This window comes from Pseudophryne corroboree, chromosome 2 (genome assembly GCF_028390025.1).
Source record: "Pseudophryne corroboree isolate aPseCor3 chromosome 2, aPseCor3.hap2, whole genome shotgun sequence".
Classification (NCBI taxonomy): domain Eukaryota; kingdom Metazoa; phylum Chordata; class Amphibia; order Anura; family Myobatrachidae; genus Pseudophryne; species Pseudophryne corroboree.
Window position 1 is genome coordinate 161,833,110 of NC_086445.1, and position 19,480 is coordinate 161,852,589.

At 48.4% G+C, this 19,480-nt stretch overlaps 1 protein-coding gene across 1 annotated transcript in view; it reads left to right on the top strand.

The window, feature by feature from the left end:
- Positions 1 to 19,480, top strand: part of CKAP2 (cytoskeleton associated protein 2) — a 112,726-nt gene that overhangs the window by 73,330 nt on the left and 19,916 nt on the right. Inside the window, exons 6-8 of the mRNA XM_063951918.1 lie at positions 5,517 to 5,687; positions 6,074 to 6,134; positions 7,305 to 7,557. Of these exons, the coding sequence (XP_063807988.1) occupies positions 5,517 to 5,687; positions 6,074 to 6,134; positions 7,305 to 7,557 (485 nt within the window). The remainder of the gene's footprint in view (positions 1 to 5,516; positions 5,688 to 6,073; positions 6,135 to 7,304; positions 7,558 to 19,480) is intronic.

A 19,480-nucleotide genomic window follows, 5' to 3' on the forward strand; every position in this document is an offset into this window, starting at 1 on the left:
CGAGCTAGTCAGGAACCTCCTAAAACCAGGAAAAGTGTCAGTGCATCATTGCACAAGGGTCCTGGGAAAAATGGTGGCTTCTTACGAAGCGATTCCATTCGGTAGATTTCACGCAAGAACTTTTCAGTGGGATCTGCTGGAAAAATGGTCCGGATCGCATCTTCAGATGCATCAGCCAATAACCCTGTCTCCAAGGACAAGGGTGTTTCTTCTGCGGTGGCTGCAGAGTGCTCATCTACAAAAGGGCCGCAGATTCGGCATTCAGGACTGGGTCCTGGTGACCACGGATGCCAGCCTGAGAGGCTGGGGAGCAGTCACACAGGGAAAAAATTTCCAGGGAGTGTGATCAAGTCTGGAGACTTCTCTCCACATAAATATACTGGAGCTAAGGGCAATTTACAATGTTCTAAGCTTAGCAAGACCTCTGCTTCAAGGTCAGCCGGTATTGATCCAGTGGGACAACATCACGGCAGTCGCCCACGTAAACAGACAGGGCGGCACAAGAAGCAGGAGGGCAATGGCAGAAACTGCAAGGATTCTTCGCTGGGCGAAAAATCATGTGATAGCACTGTCAGCAGTGTTCATTCCGGGAGTGGACAACTGGGAAGCAGACTTCCTCAGCAGGCACGACCTCCACCCGGGAGAGTGGGGACTTCATCGGGAAGTATTCCACATGATTGTGAACCGTTGGGAAAGACCAAAGGTGGACATGATGGCGTCCCGCCTGAACAAAAAAAACTGGACAGGTATTGCGCCAGGTCAAGAGACCCTCAAGCAATATCTGTGGACGTTCTGGTAACACCGTGGGTGTACCAGTCGGTGTATGTGTTCCCTCCTCTGCTTCTCATAACCAAGGTACTGAGAATTATAAGACGTAGAGGAGTAAGAACTATACTCGTGGCTCCGGATTGGCCAAGAAGGACGTGGCACCCGGAACTTCCAGAAATGCTCACAGAGGACTCATGGCCTCTGCCGCTAAGAAGGGACTTGCTTCAGCAAGTACCAGGTCTGTTCCAAGACTTACCGCGGCTGCGTTTGACGGCATGGCGGTGGAACGCCAGATCCTAAGGGAAAAAGGCATTCCGGAAGAGGTCATTCCTACCCTGGTCAAAGCCAGGAAGGAGGTGACCGCAAAACATTATCACCACATGTGGCGAAAATATGTTGCGTGGTGTGAGGCCAGGAAGGCCCCACGAAGAAATTTCAACTCTGTCGATTCCTGCATTTCCTGCAAACAGGAGTGTCTATGGGCCTCAAATTGGGGTCCATTAAGGTTTAAATTTCGGCCCTGTCAATTTTCTTCCAGAAAGAATTGGCTTCAGTTCCTGAAGTCCAGAAGTTTGTCAAGGGAGTATTGCATATACAACCCCCTTTTTGTGCCTCCAGTGGCACTGTGGGATCTCAACGTAGTTCTGGGATTCCTCAAATCACATTTGAAACCGCTCAAATCTGTGGATTTGAAATATCTCACATGAAAAGTGACCATGCTGTTGGCCCTGGCCTCGGCCAGGCGAGTGTCAGAATTGGCGGCTTTGTCTCACAAAAGCCATATCTGTTTGTCCATTCGGACAGGGCAGAGCTGCGGACTCGTCCCCAGTTTCTTCCTAAGGTGGTGTCAGCGTTTCACCTGAACCAGCTTATTGTGGTACCTGCGGCTACTAGGGACTTGGAGGACTCCAAGTTGCTAGATGTTGTCAGGGCCCTGAAAATATAGGTTTCCAGGACGGCTGGAGTCAGGAAAACTGACTCGCTGTTATCCTGTATGCACCCAACAAACTGGGTGCTCTTGCTTCTAAGCAGACGATTGCTCGTTGGATTTGTAGCACATTTCAACTTGCACATTCTGTGGCAGGCTTGCCACAGCCTAAATCTGTCAAGGCCCATTCCACAAGGAAGGTGGGCTCATCCTGGGCGGCTGCCCGAGGGGTCTCGGCATTACAACTCTGCCGAGCAGCTACGTGGTCGGGGGAGAACACGTTTGTAAAATTCTACAAATTTGATACCCTGGCTAAAGAGGACCTGGAGTTCTCTCATTCGGTGCTGCAGAGTCATCCGCACTCTCCCGCCCGTTTGGGAGCTTTGGTATAATCCCCATGGTCCTGACGGAGTCCCCAGCATCCACTAGGACGTCAGAGAAAATAAGATTTTACTTACCGATAGATCTATTTCTCGTAGTCCGTAGTGGATGCTGGGCGCCCATCCCAAGTGCGGATTGTCTGCAATACTTGTACATAGTTATTGTTACAAAAATCGGGTTATTATTGTTGTGAGCCATCTTTTCAGAGGCTCCGCTGTTATCATGCTGTTAACTGGGTTCAGATCACAGGTTGTACAGTGTGATTGGTGTGGCTGGTATGAGTCTTACCCGGGATTCAAAATCCTTCCTTATTGTGTACTCTCGTCCGGGCACAGTATCCTAACTGAGGCTTGGAGGAGGGTCATAGGGGGAGGAGCCAGTGCACACCACCTGATCCTAAAGCTTTTACTTTTGTGCCCTGTCTCCTGCGGAGCCGCTATTCCCCATGGTCCTGACGGAGTCCCCAGCATCCACTACGGACTACGAGAAATAGATTTATCGGTAAGTAAAATCTTATTTTTTCTCCCAATGGAAAAAGCCCAGGAACTCCAGAACATGGTCAGAGACCTGTTAAACCCGACAAGAGTGTCAGTCCATCAATGCACTCAAGTACTGGGAAAAATGGTGGCGACCTACGAGGCCATCCCCTTCGGCAGGTTTCATGCGAGGACATTTCAGTGGGACCTTCTGGACAAGTGGTCCGGATCCCATCTTCAAATTTATCAGAAAATAAGCCTGTCCCCCAGGGCCAGGGTGTCTCTCCTGTGGTGGCTGCAGAGTACTCGCCTTCTAATGGGTCGCAGGTTCGGCATTCAAGACTGGGTTCTGGTGACCACGGACGCGAGCCTCCGAGGATGGGGAGCAGTCACACTAGGAAGAAACTTTCAGGGACTATGGTCAAGCCAGGAGGCTTGTCTACCTATCAACATACTGGAATTAAGGGCCATATACAACTGCCTACGACATGCAGAGAATCTTCTTCGCGACCTACCGGTTCTGATTCAATCAGACAACGTCACAGCCGTGGCTCATGTAAACCGCCAAGGCGGGACAAGGAGCAGAGTGGCAATGGCGGAAGCCACCAGGATTCTTCGCTGGGCGGAAAATCACATAAGCGCTCTGTCAGCAGTCTTCATTCCGGGAGTGGACAACTGGGAAGCAGACTTCCTTAGCAGACACGATCTCCATCCTAGAGAGTGGGGACTTCATCAGGAAGTTTTTGCAGAGATAACAAGTCTTTGGGGACTTCCTCAAATAGACAAGATGGCGTCACGCCTCAACAAGAAGCTTCGGAGGTATTGTGCCAGGTCAAGGGACCCTCAGGCAGTAGCGGTAGATGCCCTGGTGACACCATGGGTGTTTCAGTCGGTCTATGTGTTCCCCCCTCTTCCTCTCATCTCAAAAATATTGAGAATCATAAGACGAAAAAGAGTGCAGACAATATACATTGTTCCAGATTGGCCTAGAAGGGCCTGGTATTCGGATCTTCGGGAGATGCTCACAGAAGATCCATGGCCTCTACCTCTCAGGGAGGACCTGTTGCAGCAGGGGCCCTGCGTGTTCCAAGACTTACCGCGGTTATGTTTGACGGCATGGCGGTTGAACACCGAATCCTAGCTGGGAAAGGTATTCCGGAGGAAGTCATCCCTACTCTGATAAGGGCTAGGAAGGAGGTGACGGCGAAACATTATCACCGTATCTGGAGGAAGTATGTATCTTGGTGTGAAGCCAAGAATGCTACTACGGAAGATTTCCACCTGGGCCGTTTTCTCCACTTTCTATAGACAGGAGTGGATATGGGCCTGAAGTTAGGGCCGAAATCTGTACCTTTAATGGAGTCTATCTATATTCTTTCAGAAGGAATTGGCTTCTCTCCCAGAAGTCCAGACTTTTGTAAAGGGAGTGCTGCACATCCAGCCTCCTTTTGTGCCCCCAGTGGCACCGTAGGACCTTAACGTGGTGTTAAGGTTCCTAAAATCTCACTGGTTTGAACCTCTTCAAACGGTTGAATTAAAATTTCTCACTTGGAAGGTGGTCATGTTGTTGACCTTGGCATCTGCAAGGCGGGTGTCCGAATTGGCGGCTTTGTCTTACAAAAGCCCTTATCTGATTTTCCATGTGGATAGAGCAGAGTTGAGGACTCGTCCTCAATTTTTGCCTAAGGTGGTTTCATAGTTTCATATGAACCAACCTATTGTGGTGCCGGTGGCTACGGGAGACTTGGAGGATTCCAAGTCCCTGGATGTAGTCAGGGCTTTAAAAATTTACGTAGCCAGGACAGCTCGGGTTAGGAAAACAGAGTCACTGTTTGTCATGTATGCAGCCAACAAGGTTGGCGCTCCTGCTTCTAAGCAGACTATTGCTCGCTGGATCTGTAACACGATTCAGGAGGCTCATTCTACGACTGGATTGCCGTTACCAAATTCGGTAAGGCCCATTCCACTAGGAAGGTGGGCCCTTCTTGGGCGACTGCCCGAGGCGTCTCTGCTTTACAGCTTTGCCGAGCAGCTACTTGGTCGGGTTCAAACACTTTTGCAAAATTCTACAAGTTTGATACCCTGGCTGATGAGGACCTCATGTTTGCTCAATCGGTGCTGCAGAGTCATCCGCACTCTCCCGCCTGGTCTGGAGCTTTGGTATAATCCCCATGGTCCTTACGGAGTCCCCAGCATCCTCTAGGACATAAGAGAAAATAAGATTTTAAACCTACCGGTAAATCTTTTTCTCCTAGTCTGTAGAGGATGCTAGGTGCCCGTCCCAGTGCGGACATATTTCTGTAAGACTTGTATATAGTTGTTGCTTACATAAGGGTTATGTTACAGTTAAGATCAGTCGTTGGCTGATGCTGTTTTGTTCATACTGTTAACTGGTTGCGTATATTCCAGGTTATACGGTGTGGATGGTGTGGGCTGGTATGAATCTTGCCCTTAGATTAACAAAAATCCTTTCCTCGTACTGTCCGTCTCCTCTGGGCACAGTTTCTCTAACTGAGGTCTGGAGGAGGGGCATAGAGGGAGGAGCCAGTGCACACCCATTCTAAAGTCTTTAGAGTGCCCATGTTTCCTGCGGAGCCCGTCTATACCCCATGGTCCTTACGGAGTCCCCAGCATCCTCTACGGACTAGGAGAAAAAGATTTACCGGTAGGTTTAAAATCTTATTATTATCGCTGTATAAAGCTTTTGTACTATATATAATTTATTACACTATATAATTTATTTAGTGCCCAACTGGCTTCACACAGAGCTGTTGCTTCTATAACTTGTTCACCCACATGTGACTTCTGCAGATTGTGTAGATAGATATATGAAATATCCCCATTACATAACCCAGCAGTTACAACTCTTTACAATGCATTCTGTGGTTCATACGGTAAATACATGAAATTACTGCAAGATATGGTACGACATATATTTAGATGTTCTGTTGTCTGTCTTGTAGGGTTGTCCAAAGGAAGAAGTCCTTTTAATACTTGAAAAGCAGATTCAAAATGTTCCGGAAGCAAGGAAGCTTTCCCGATATTGGGAGTGTCTTGCACGTCTGGAGCAGCGGGATGGGCATCTGTATAAAGTTATCGCAATATGCGAGGAGGCTGTGGCTTCGGGCGCACAGGTAAACATTACCAGGACATACAATAGCGGGGAGTAGTTTAGATGTCAGCTCAGCCGTGATGTTGGCACAACACAAACCACTGCAAGATAATTGAATCACCTCCCTTGGAATCTGACTTCCTTTTTTATGGTTGCACTGTATTTGCATTTGTTATCTCAACCTGCTTTATTCCCTATACGTTCTTTTGCTTGCGGGAACCTTGATTATTGCCTATTAGTTTGATATAGCTCAAAAAAATACATCAATTTCAAAATAGAATAAAATCCTAGTGTGTGAAGGGTGTTGCTTGGTATCCTTTTTATTATTAATATTTACTGTGTACTTTTTTTGTTTTGACTCTCTTAAGTACCCAAATCTTTTCTCCCAATCTATTATCTCCTGTATAGCCACTAGAAGAGCTGAGAACCATTCTTGCAGATGCCTTGGAGAAGTTGAAGGCAGACACTGGTATGTGGGTTTTTGGATTTATGGTTCTAATTGGCTTTGCCATAGATAAATGCTTCTTTAGGTATAATTTAAAATTTGTTTTTTGTACGAGTGCATCTGTGTGTACATAATCAGCCATTCCTTATGCTGCTACTGAATTGAACTACAGTGTGCAGTCCAGTCATGACCTGGTAGGAGCATTATTTATCATACATTGTTACACTGGTAGCTGTTTGGAGATCCGTAAATGAGAAATGGACCATGTTCTTGACCGAGTGTCTGGCACAGCTCATTACGTATAGCATCACTGCCATGGCAGAAGAACACCACCACCATCTTCATTTAAGCTGTAGGATTTCAGCCCAGTGCATTGGTTATCTAGTTGCACATACACAAATATTGCAATTTATCTGGTAAAAAAAAAAAAAAAAATTGTAAGTTTGGGGGTTAATTTGTGATGACTTTCCAATTTCCAGCTGGTGTAAGTTTTAGACAGGGCCCCCTCTACAGGTCCCAGTACTGAGAAAAATTTGAGAACATTTTAAAAAGCCAACTAGTTCCGTTATCTCCCAAAGGAATATTGGGACAGATGTATTAAGCCTGGATAAGTGGAAGGTGATAATGCACCAGCCAATCATTACGGCTTCAAAAATGACAGGAGCTGATTGGCTGGTGTGTTATCACTTTCACTTTTCACTACTTTATCACTTCTCCAGGCTTAATACATCTGTCCCATTGCTCAGTACAAACAAGTTCTATTAACGGAGTCTAGGGGGCATATACAACTGTGCGCAGAAGATTTTCCTATGAAATTAAAGGAGAGAAAATGAGACTCTGATTTCTATAGAAAACACTGCATCGTCTTTTTTCACTCATACCCCAGACAAGTCTGATTTTTATTTCCTACATTCGTTATTGTTAGGAAAAATCTGTGGCACTTGCTCTGGCACCCTTGTCTTCTCTCCCCCCCCCCCCCCCCCCCCCAAGTCATTTGGGGAGGGGGGGGGGGGGGGCACAAGGATGCCAGAGCTTAATTAGTCTGTAATTTCTCCCCTTCCAAAGTGGTGTCTCCTACCTCCAGCATCGGGATCTGGGCTTTTGCGTGGGAAAACTTTGGCCACAATGGATACTCCTGTAAGTGTGAGACAGGTTTTCCGAGCTACTCTTAAAATATGTTCTGCCCTTTTGCAGAAGAGAAAATAAAAAAAGAAAGTGAAAAAGAAGACCCTCCAGTTGAGGAGAGCAAAGTTGAAATCAAGTGTGAGTCCTTAGAAAATGCTCAGGCTGAGAAGAAGCGGAGGGGAAGGAGAAGGGCTGTGAGACTCGATGTAAAGAGCCCTCCCGCAACAGAGAGGGCGTCACAGTCACCGCACACACCAGAAAATGGAGGCGCTGCATCATCTGTCATAAGATTTAACATTCGATCAACCCCACATCTGGAGAAGTAAGGAAATATTTATTATATGGGTTGTATTACTGGGATAGGGTCATTAGGTCGACAACACTTAGGTAGACAGTCATTCGGTCGACTACTATTGGTCGACATGAATTTATAACTTTTTTACTTTTTCATTCTTTACGATCCACGTAGACTAGAATTGGGAACGGTAACCTGCATGGCGTTCACTTACCATGCTAGGGGACACGGTGCACTAATTGGGGTTCCTCGTCACTTTACGAAAAAAACAACACCAAAAAAAGTTTAAAAAAACCTCATGTCGACCTAATGGCCATGCCGACCTACTGCATGTCGACCAATAGTGGTGACCTAATGACCCATACCTGTATTTTCTCTATCGTCCTAGTGGATGCTGGGGTTCCTGAAAGGACCATGGGGAATAGCGGCTCCGCAGGAGACAGGGCACAAAAAGTAAAGCTTTAGGATCAGGTGGTGTGCACTGGCTCCTCCCCCTATGACCCTCCTCCAAGCCAGTTAGATTTTGTGCCCGGCCGAGAAGGGTGCAATTCTAGGTGGCTCTCATAAAGAGCTGCTTAGAGAGTTTAGCTTAGGTTTTTTATTTTACAGTGATTCCTGCTGGCAACAGGATCACTGCAACGAGGGACAGAGGGGAGAAGAAGTGAACTCACCTGCGTGCAGGATGGATTGGCTTCTTGGCTACTGGACATGAAGCTCCAGAGGGACGATCACAGGTACAGCCTGGATGGTCACCGGAGCCACGCCGCCGGCCCCCTCACAGATGCTGAAGCAAGAAGAGGTCCAGAATCGGCGGCTGAAGACTCCTGCAGTCTTCTTAAGGTAGCGCACAGCACTGCAGCTGTGCGCCATTTTCCTCTCAGCACACTTCACACGGCAGTCACTGAGGGTGCAGGGCGCTGGGGGGGGGCGCCCTGGGAGGCAAATGAAAACCTTTAAAAAGGCTAAAAATACCTCACATATAGCCCCAGAGGCTATATGGAGATATTTACCCCTGCCTAAATGTACTAAATAGCGGGAGACGAGCCCGCCGGAAAAGGGGCGGGGCCTATCTCCTCAGCACACGGCGCCATTTTCTGTCACAGCTCCGCTGGTCAGGAAGGCTCCCAGGTCTCTCCCCTGCACTGCACTACAGAAACAGGGTATAACAGAGAGGGGGGGCAAAATAAATGGCTATATATATATTAATATAAAAGCAGCTATAAGGGAGCACTTAATCATAAGGCTATCCCTGTCATATATAGCGCTTTTTGGTGTGTGCTGGCAGACTCTCCCTCTGTCTCCCCAAAGGGCTAGTGGGTCCTGTCTTCGTATAGAGCATTCCCTGTGTGTCTGCTGTGTGTCGGTACGTGTGTGTCGACATGTATGAGGACGATATTGGCGTGGAGGCGGAGCAATTGCCTGTAATGGTGATGTCACTCTCTAGGGAGTCGACACCGGAATGGATGGCTTATTTAGGAAATTACGTGATAATGTCAACACGCTGCAAAGTCGGTTGACGACATGAGACGGCCGACAAACAATTAGTACGGTCCAGACGTCTCAAAAACACCGTCAAGGGTTTTTTAAAACGCCCGTTTACTTTAGTCGGTCGACACAGACACAGACAGGGACACTGAATCCAGTGTCGACGGTGAATAAACAAACGTATTCCTTATTAGGGCCACACGTTAAAGGCAATGAAGGAGGTGTTACGTATTTCTGATACTACAAGTACCACAAAAGAGGGTATTATGTGGGATGTGAAAAAACTACCATAGTTTTTCCTGAATCAGATAAATTAAATAAAGTGTGTGATGATGCGTGGGTTCCCCCCGATAGAAAATTATGGGCGGTATACCCTTTCCCGCCAGAAGTTAGGGCGCGTTGGGAAACACCCCTTAAGGTGGATAAGGCGCTCACACGCTTATCAAAACAAGTGGCGGTACCGTCTATAGATAGGGCCGTCCTCAAGGACCAGCTGACAAGGCTGGAAAATATAATAAAAAGTATATACACACATACTGGTGTTATACTGCGGCCAGCGATCGCCTCAGCCTGGATGTGCAGAGCTAGGGTGGCTTGGTCGGATTCCCTGACTAAAAATATTGATACCCTTGACAGGGACAGTATTTTATTGACTATAGAGCATTTCTATATATGCGAGATGCACAGAGGGATATTTGCACTCTGGCATCATGAATAAACGCGATGTCCATAACTGCCAGAAGATGTTATGGACACGACAGTGGTCAGGTGATGCAGATTCCAAACGGCACAGTATGGCCGTATAAAGGAAGAGGACTTGTTTGGGGTCGGTCCATCGGACCTGGTGGTCACGGCAACTGCTGGAAAATCCACCGTTTTTTACCCTAAGTCACATCTCTGCAGAAAAAGACACCGTCTTTTCAGCCTCAGTCCTCTCGTCCCTATAAGATCATATCTGCCCAGGGATAGAGGAAAGGGAAGAAGACTGCAGCAGGCAGCCCATTCCCAGGAACAGAAGCGTTCCACCGCGTCTGACAAGTTCTCAGCATGGCGCTGAGACCGTACAGGACCCCTGGATCCTACAAGTAGTATCCCGGGGGTACAGATGGGAATTTCGAGACGTTTCCCCTTCGCAGGCTCCTGAAGTCTGCTTTACCAAGTCTCCCTCCGACAAGGAGGTAGTATGGGAAAAAATTCACAAGCTGTATTCCCAGCAGGTGATAATTAAATTACCCCTCCTACTACAGAAAAGGGGTATTATTCCACACTATATTGTGGTACTGAAGCCAGAAGGCTAGGTGAGACTTATTCTAAAAAATTTTTTTTGAACACTTACAAAGGTTCAAATTAAGATGAAGTCACTCAGAGCAGTGATAACGAACCAGGAAGAAGGGGACTATATAGTGTCCCGGGACATCAGGGATGCTTACCTCTATGTCCCAAATTTGCCCTTCTCACTAAGGGTACCTCAGGTTCGTGGTGCAGAACTGTCACTATCAGTTTCAGACGCTGCCGTTTGGATTGTCCACGGCACCCCGGGGTCTTTACCAAGGTAATGGCCGAAATGATGATTCTTCTTCGAAGAAAAGGCGTCTTAATTATCCCTTACTTGGACGATCTCCTGATAGGGGCATAGTCCAGGGAACAGTTGGAGGTCGGAGTAGCACTATCTCGGATACTGCTACAATCAGCACGGGTGGATTCTAAATATTCCAAAATCGCAGCTGATCCCGACGACACGTCTGCTGTGCCTAGGGATGATTCTGGACACAGTCCAGAAAAAGGTGTTTCTCCCGGAAGAGAAAGCCAGGGAGTTATCCGAGCAAGTCAGGAACCTCCTAAAAACAGTGCATCATTGCACAAGGGTCCTGGTAAAAATGGTGGCTTCCTACGAAGCAATTCCATTCGGCAGATTTCACGTAAGAACTTTTCAGTGGGATCTGCTGGACAAATGGTCCGGATCGCATCTTCAGATGCATCAGCGGATAACCCAATATCCAAGGACAAGGGTGTCTCTCCTGTGGTGGTTATAGAGTGCTCATCTTCTAGAGGGCCGCAGATTCGGCATTCAGGATTGGATGCTGGTAACCACGGAGCCCAGCCTGAGAGGCTGGGGAGCAGTCACACAAGGGAAAAATTTCCAGGGAGTGTGATCAAGTATGGAGACTTTTCTCCACATAAATATACTGGAGCTAAGGGTAAATTTATAATGCTCTAAGCTTAGCAAGACCTCTGCTTCAAGGTCAGCCGGTATTGATCCAGTGGGAAAAACATCACGGCAGTCGCCCACGTAAACAGACAGGGCGACACAAGAAGCAGGAGGGCAATGGCAGAAACTGCAAGGACTTTTCGCTGGGCGGAAAATCATGTGATAACACTGTCAGCAGTTTTTCATCCCGGGAATGGAAACTGGGAAGCAGACTTCCTCAGCACGACCTCCACCCGGGAGAGTGGAAACTTCATTGAGAAGTTTTTTCCACATGATTGTAAACCGTTGGGAAATACCAAAGGTGGACATGATGGCGTCCCGTCTGAACAAAAAACGGGACAGGTATTGCGCCAGGTCAAGAGACTCTCAGGCAATAGATGTGGACGTTCTGGTAACACCGTGGGTGTACCAGTCGGTGTATGTGTTCCCTCCTCTGCTTCTCATACCTAAGGTGCTGAGAATTATAAGACGTAGAGGAGTAAGAACTATACTCATGGCTCCGGATTGGCCAAGAAGGACTTGGTACCCGGAACTTCAAGAGATGCTTACAGAGGTCTTATGGCCTCTGCCGCTAAGAAGGGACTTGCTTCAGCAAGTACCATGTCTGTTCCAAGACTTACCGCAGCTGCGTTTGTCGGCATGGCGATGGAAAGCCGGATCCTAAGGGAAAAAAGGCATTCCGGAAGAGGTCATTCCTACCCTGGTCAAAGCCAGAAAGGAGGTGACCGCACAACATTATCACCACGTGTGGCGAAAATATGTTGCGTGGTGTGAGGCCAGGAAGGCCCCACAAAGAAATTTCAACTCGGTCGTTTCCTGCATTTCCTGCAAACAGGAGTGTCTATGGGCCTCAAATTGGGGTCCATTAAGGTTCAAATTCGGCCCTGTAAATTTTCTTCCAGAAAGAATTGGCTTCAGTTCCTGAAGTCCAGAAGTTTGTCAAGGGAGTATTGCATATACAAACCCCTTTTTTGTGCCTCCAGTGGCACTGTGGGATCTCAACGTTTGTTCTGGGATTCCTCAAATCACATTGGTTTAAAACCAGTCAAATATGTGGATTTGAAGCATCTCACATAAAAAGTGACCATGCTCTTGGCCCTGGCTTGGACCAGGCGAGTGTCAAATTGGTGTTTTTTTCTCAAAAAAGCCCATATCTGTTTGTCCATTCGGACAGGGCAGAGCTGCGGACTCGTCCCCAGTTCTCTCCCTAAGGTGGTGTCAGTGTTTCACCTGAACCAGCTTATTGTGGTGCCTTGCACCTACTAGGGACTTGGAGGACTCCAAGTTGCTAGAAGTTGTCAGGGCCCTGAAAATATGTTCCAGGACAGCTGGAGTCAGAAAATCTGACTCGCTGTTTATACTGTATGCACCCAACAAGTTGGGTGCGCCTGCTTCTAAGCAGTCGATTGCTCGTTGGTTTTGTAACACAATTCAACTTGCACATTCTGAGGCAGGCCTGCCACAGTCTAAATCGGTTAAGGCCCATTCCACAAGGAAGGTGGGCTCATCTTGGGCGGCTGCCCGAGAGGTCTCGGCATTACAACTCTGCCGAGCAGATACGTGGTCAGGGGAGAACACGTTTGTAAAATTCTACAAATTTGATATCCTGGCAAAAGAGGACCTGGAGTTCTCTCATTCGGTGCTGCAGAGTCATCCGCACTCTCCCGCCCGTTTGGGAGCTTTGGTATAATCCCCATGGTCCTTTCAGGAACCCCAGCATCCACTAGGACGATAGAGAAAATAAGAATTTACTTACCGATAATTCTATTTCTCGGAGTCCGTAGTGGATGCTGGGCGCCCATCCCAAGTGCGGATTATCTGCAATACTTGTACATAGTTACAAAAATCGGGTTATTATTGTTGTGAGCCATCTTTTCAGAGGCTCCGCTGTTATCATACTGTTAACTGGGTTTAGATCACAAGTTGTACGGTGTGATTGGTGTGGCTGGTATGAGTCTTACCCGGGATTCAAAATTCCTCCCTTATTGTGTACGCTCGTCCGGGCACAGTACCTAACTGGCTTGGAGGAGGGTCATAGGGGGAGGAGCCAGTGCACACCACCTGATCCTAAAGCTTTACTTTTTGTGCCCTGTCTCCTGCGGAGCCGCTATTCCCCATGGTCCTTTCAGGAACCCCAGCATCCACTACGGACTCCGAGAAATAGAATTATCGGTAAGTAAATTCTTATTATTACAGCCTTATGATGATAAAGCTCCAATTACTGGCCCTGCCACTTATATTTAAACAAACAAAAAAGTTTTTCAATCTGGACACAAACCTGTATCAATGTAGTTAGCGAAAATCCAAAGTGTGTGTACCTTGCATGGTGCGTTCTGGAAAAGCTACTTGCTTATACCCTAGAGATTTATATCTTTGCGACTTCTAATGAACTTAAATTGCATTGTCTAAGTCACTGCAACTTTGAACATAGGGGGTAATTCAGAGTTGATCGTAGCAGCAACTTTGTTAGAAGTTGTGCAAAACCATGTGCACTGCAGGAGGGGCAGATGTAACATTTGCAGAGAGAGTAAGATTTGGGTGGGTTAGTTTGTTTCTGTGCAGGGTAAATACTGGCTGCTTTATTTTTACACTGCAATTTAGATTTCAGTTTGAACACACCCCACCCAAATCTAACTCTCTCCTCCTCCTCCTCCTCACCCCTCCCCCTTCCTGCACTGCTAACAAATTTGCTGCTACGATCAGGTCTGAATTAGGCCCATAATCTGGTGTGCTGGGGTTGCAATAACTGGGACGGGTTGGGTGATCGGTCGGGATCCCGGCGGTCAGCATCCTGCCACCAGAATGCCAGCAGGGGGGTGAGCGCAATGAAGCCCTTTGTGTGCTTGCTGCACTTGACACGGCTGGATGCATGCCCAAGCGTTTTCAGGAAGGGTGTCTGGCGTCGGCTCCAGCCCCGATCAGCCTGATGTGATCGCTCTGTAGTAATAAGTCCTGGGCTGCGCACAGACTGCACAAAGTGGATTTTAGCAGCTCTGCATACACATAGGAACGCACAGTGAATATACACTCCTCCTGGAGGCGGTGACTATCTGATCGCAGGGCAGCAAAATTAGCAGCCTAGCTATCAGGTCTGAATGACCCCCTAAATGTCATGTTGTGGGAAAGTGAACTCCTAGTTACATGTGATGAATTGCTTTCAGACTTTAAGTTTTATTCAAAGTGCCAGATTTCAGCCTGAACCTTATATATCTCATTGTCTGTGTGATATTATTTTGTATAGGACTGCAGCACTTTATTCAACACCAAATTAACATGTTTTTCTCTAACGTCCTAGTGGATGCTGGGGACTCCGTAAGGACCATGGGGAACAGACGGGCTCTGCAGGAGACATGGGCACTTTAAAAAAGAATTTATATTCTGGTGTGCTCTGGCTCCTCCCTCTATGTCCCTCCTCCACACCTCAGTTTGAATCTGTGCCCGGACGAGCTGGGTGCTGTTCAGTGAGCTCTCCTGAGCTTGCTGTAAGAAAGTATTTTGTTAGGTTTTTTTTATTTTCAGGGAGCTCTGCTGGCAACAGACTCCCTGCATCGTGGGACAGAGGGGAGAGAAGCAGCCCTACTCTCTGAAGATAGGTCCTGCTTCTTAGGCTACTGGACACCATTAGCTCCAGAGGGATCGTACACAGGATCTCACCCTCCTCGTCCGATCCCAGAGCCGCGCCGCCGTCCCCCTCGCAGAGCCGGAAGACAGAAGCCGGGTGAGCATAAGAAGCAAGAAGACTTCGAAATCGGCGGCAGAAGACTCCAGTCTTCACTGAGGTAGCGCACAGCACTGCAGCTGTGCGCCATTGCTCCCACACACACCTCACATACTCCGGTCACTGTAAGGGGGCGGGGGCGCCCTGGGCAGCAATTGGGACCTCTTTGGCAAAAAGTACACATATATACAGTTGGGCACTGTATATATGTATGAGCCCCCGCCAAAAATTGTACATTGAAGCGGGACAGAAGCCCGCCGCTGAGGGGGCGGGGCTTCTTCCTCAGCACTCACCAGCGCCATTTTTTCTCCACAGCTCCGCTGAGAGGAAGCTCCCCAGGCTCTCCCCTGCAGATACACGGTAGAAGAGGTTAAAAAGAGGGGGGGGGGGGGGGGGGGGGGGGCGTGGCCTAGCAGGAGAAGAGAGAAGACGTGCTTCTGCTGCACTCCTCTCTCCTGGCCTTTGAAACTCCTTTAAAAGATCCCCCTGGGCCATCCCAACCCACCTCCGGAGGCTCCCCAGTCCACCTGCACCCTCCTATACCTGGCAGTGTCCACCGCGGAGCCGGGGAGCTGTTTTTACGGCTCCCGCAGGTTGCGGCCTAGGACTAGCCAGAAGCCGGGGACTCGCGTACTCCCGGCGCCCGCGTTCTGAGCTCCACGGCGGAGCCGCGGCGCCGGAAACAGTCGCGGACCCCCCCGGAGCCTCTGGATCATCTCAGACTACCCCCCTGACCTCTAGGGAGGCTATCCTGTGGGGCTATAAGCTGTGGGGACCCCTGAAAGTGGAGGAAGAGTGTGAGACTCACACAAACTGAGAGCTGCGGCGGCCATCTTGGATTTTACAGGGGAAGCTGCTGCAAGCTGCAGAACACACTGAAGTCCCTGGACCCTGCGACAGAGAGGTACCTGGGAAGGAGGGTACCACGTCTATCCACCTCTATCCCACAGCATTTATTTAATAGACCCGCTGGACCAGAGGTGTGTGCCTGGCTCCCCAACCCCCTCTCCCAGCTGGGAACCTCTCACCTCCCATCTGGGCCCCGCAAGATGGAGATTAACGTTTGCTTCGCCATGTGTGATATCGGTCTTCTGATGTAGCGCAGATCACCTACCCGCCACCACCCGTGTCTTTTATGCTTACCTAAATCTTCATTATATTCTGCGTGATCCTGAGCTTCTTCATTATTATCTACATCCCGTCTGCGGAACTTCACTCCACTGGAATGCCTTCTAAAAAGGTCAAAGGGGTGCTGCCCCCGAGAGTATCTTTCCCGCCTCAGAAGTCGTCATCTGCCGCCTCTTCTCTACGGAAGTCCCCGGCTGCCGCCTCTCCGCAAATTACCCCCAGCAGCCCTACCTCCCCGCCGGGGTTTGACCCTGATTCTGATGCACCTCTCACAGTTAAAACTCTGTACCAGGCCCTCTCAACATTTAAATCTGAGTTGACGCAGGACCTCACCGCAGCCCTTCGGGAGGTTAAGACGGAGCTGCACGCTATAGGAGACCGTACGGACCATCTAGAGAGGAAAGTAGAGGAATTGGTCTCGTCTCATAATGACCTCATAACGGCGCACGACCAGCAGCAAAGTGACCTTGAGGCGTTTAAACTCAAGATTGCAGATATAGAGGACAGATCCCGGCGGAATAATATTAAGATCCGAGGCATCCCCGACTCCGTGCAGAACTCCGAGTTGGAAAATTACGCTACTGTCCTGTTCCAGAAGCTGCTACCTAGAGCTGATGCTAGAGAGCTGCTTATTGACCGGATCCATAGACTGCCTAAACCACGCTCAGTTGCCCCCTCGCTCCCGAGAGATACACTCCTGAGGGTGCATTTTTTCACAATCAAGGAACGCATCTTGAAAGCAGCCAGAGAGGCGGGCGACTCCGACCCGAATGCCCTCGGCGGTTTACAACTGTTCCCGGACTTCTCCGCCCTAACCCTGGCCAAACGACGAGCATTCCTTCCCGTCACTTTAGCACTTCGCGACCAAGACATCACGTACAGATGGGGCTTTCCAGTGAAGCTTGTCATCTCGCATGAAAACAAGTCTTACACAGTGACTTCATTGGAGACGGGAGTCAAATTATTGGCGGAGTGGGATGTCTCTGTTGCACTACCCCCTGGATCCAAGAAACAACCCACCATCCGCTCAGAATGGGTCACCGCATGACGTTGATATATCCAGCTTGGGTTCTCAAGTTGAACTGTTTATGATACCGTTACTACAGATTTGACTGCGCCATTGTTCATGATAAGGTCACGTGAGTTGTCCTATGTGATGTCGTGATAATGGTGTACCAGCCTCTCATTTTATATCTGAGTTTATATATATCTGTTTTTTTTTCTTTTTTCTTTTATATAATTTTCCATGTGCTCTCATGTGTACTGTTGGTAAGCATATTTACTTCTGCTTACTCTTGTTTTTTTTTTCTCTGTTCAGTTTCATGGGTGGTGGCGCTAGGCGCTAGGCCACATGTTCCCCCCTGGTAATATACTACTGCACTTTTTTACCTCCCTTGCAGTGGTTATGCCGACCCGATATACTGGGTCGTTTTGGTTTTTTCCTCTCTCCCCCCCCCCCCCCCCCCCCCCCCACCTCCCTGTACCCCCCCTCCCCCCACCCACCCCCAGTTTTATGATGTAGGTACTCGCTGCTCGAAACAATTCTATTTGGATAGGCGCCAAGACTCTTCGCCTCTCACAACGTACATTAGCTTGCTCCGATGGTTCGGGTATTATCCATGAATGTTAAGGGGCTGAATTCCCCCAATAAGCGTAGACTGGCTCTGGGTTATTTTGCTAAGAATAAAGCTGATATTGTTGCCCTGCAGGAGACACACTTTTCATCTATTGCACCCCCTATTTTCAAAGATCGCAAATTCCCTCTAGGTTATTTCGCCAATGGCCCTTTTAAGAGGAACGGAGTGGCCATATTATTTAGAGACTCCATCTCCTTCACTCTACTCTCTCAGATAGCGGATAAAAACGGCAGGTATCTTTATACTGAGCGGCCTTTTAAATGAAAAACCGGTAACTCTGGTCTCTGCATATGCCCCGAACTCACACCAAGTTGCCTTTATCCGAAAGTTATGTGTAACTATTCATAAGATTCGTAAGGGCTCCCTTTTGCTCATGGGGGATTTTAATTTAGTCCTTGACCCTAAGCTGGACAGGTCTCCCAGGACCTCCCCCGCCACTTCAGCCCCCCCCCAACGCCCCTTCCTTAGCCTTTCGTAACCTCTTGGCTGAATTTGATCTTTATGACATTTGGCGTGGGCAAAACCCCACGGGACGGGAGTACACTTATTATTCCCCTGTCCACAACTCTTACTCCCGTATTGATTTTATATTTTCGGACAAATGGACTCTCCAGTTCGCCAGATCTTTAGATATTCTCCCTATAACTTGGTCAGACCACGCCCCGCTGATTCTTAATTGGAGTCTAGCCAGCCAACACTGCCCCCCCCGTCCTTGGAGACTATCTCCCCATTTATTGTCCAACCCAATTTAAAAAAAAATCATAGCTGATAGTATATCATCCTATTTGGAGTTTAATTCTCCGTCAGACACGTCCACCCTGAACTTCTGGTGCGCACTTAAAGCTGTCATCCGGGGAGCGGCGATTCAGGCGGGAGCACAGCTCAAGAAACTTAATTTACAACGCCAGACCGATTTGGAACTCAAACTAAAGGACTTAGAGGACGAAAACCAATCTAGACCTACGAAATCTTTACAGAAGCAGTTAGTAGATATTAGGTCCCAACTTCAGACAATGCTAATGGCGCGCACCCAGGCTTCACTAAATAGGATACGTCAGAAGTTTTATCTAGCGGGGAACAGGCCGGGGAAAATGCTTGCCCGGAAGCTTAGGGCTCAGCAAGCTAGGAATAGAATCAAGCTCATTATATCCCCCACAGGCACCAAAATTTCTAACCCAAGGGAGATAGCGAATCAGTTTGCTAACTACTACTCCCATCTCTACAACCTCTCGGCAGATCCTGACACCCCACAACCTACCCCTTCCTCTATCAACTCCTTCTTAGCGGATTTAACCCTCCCAAAAATTTCAGATGATCAATTAGCATTACTGAATGCCCCATGGTCCTTATCAGAAACCCTCCAAGTGATCAAGTCCCTCCCTCAGGGTAAGGCACCCGGCCCAGATGGCTTTATTAATGACTTTTATGTTTCATTCCAAGACCTTCTAGCTCCCTATTTAGTGGCGGTTTACACCGATATTACCTCGCAGGGCACCCTCCCTCAGGAGATGCTCGAGGCACGTATTGTCACGATCCCTAAACCGGGTAAAGATGTGACCTCTTGCCAAAATTATCGTCCCATTGCGTTACTGAATGGGGATATTAAAATAAACGCTAAATTAATAGCCTCTCGGCTGAACACCCTCCTTCCCTCCCTGATATATCCGGACCAAGTTGGTTTTATCCCGGGAAGACAGGCGTCCGATAATACACGCCGGGTCTTTAATCTTGTTGATTCCCTAAACTCCGAGCAAGGTCTCCTTCTGCTATCTT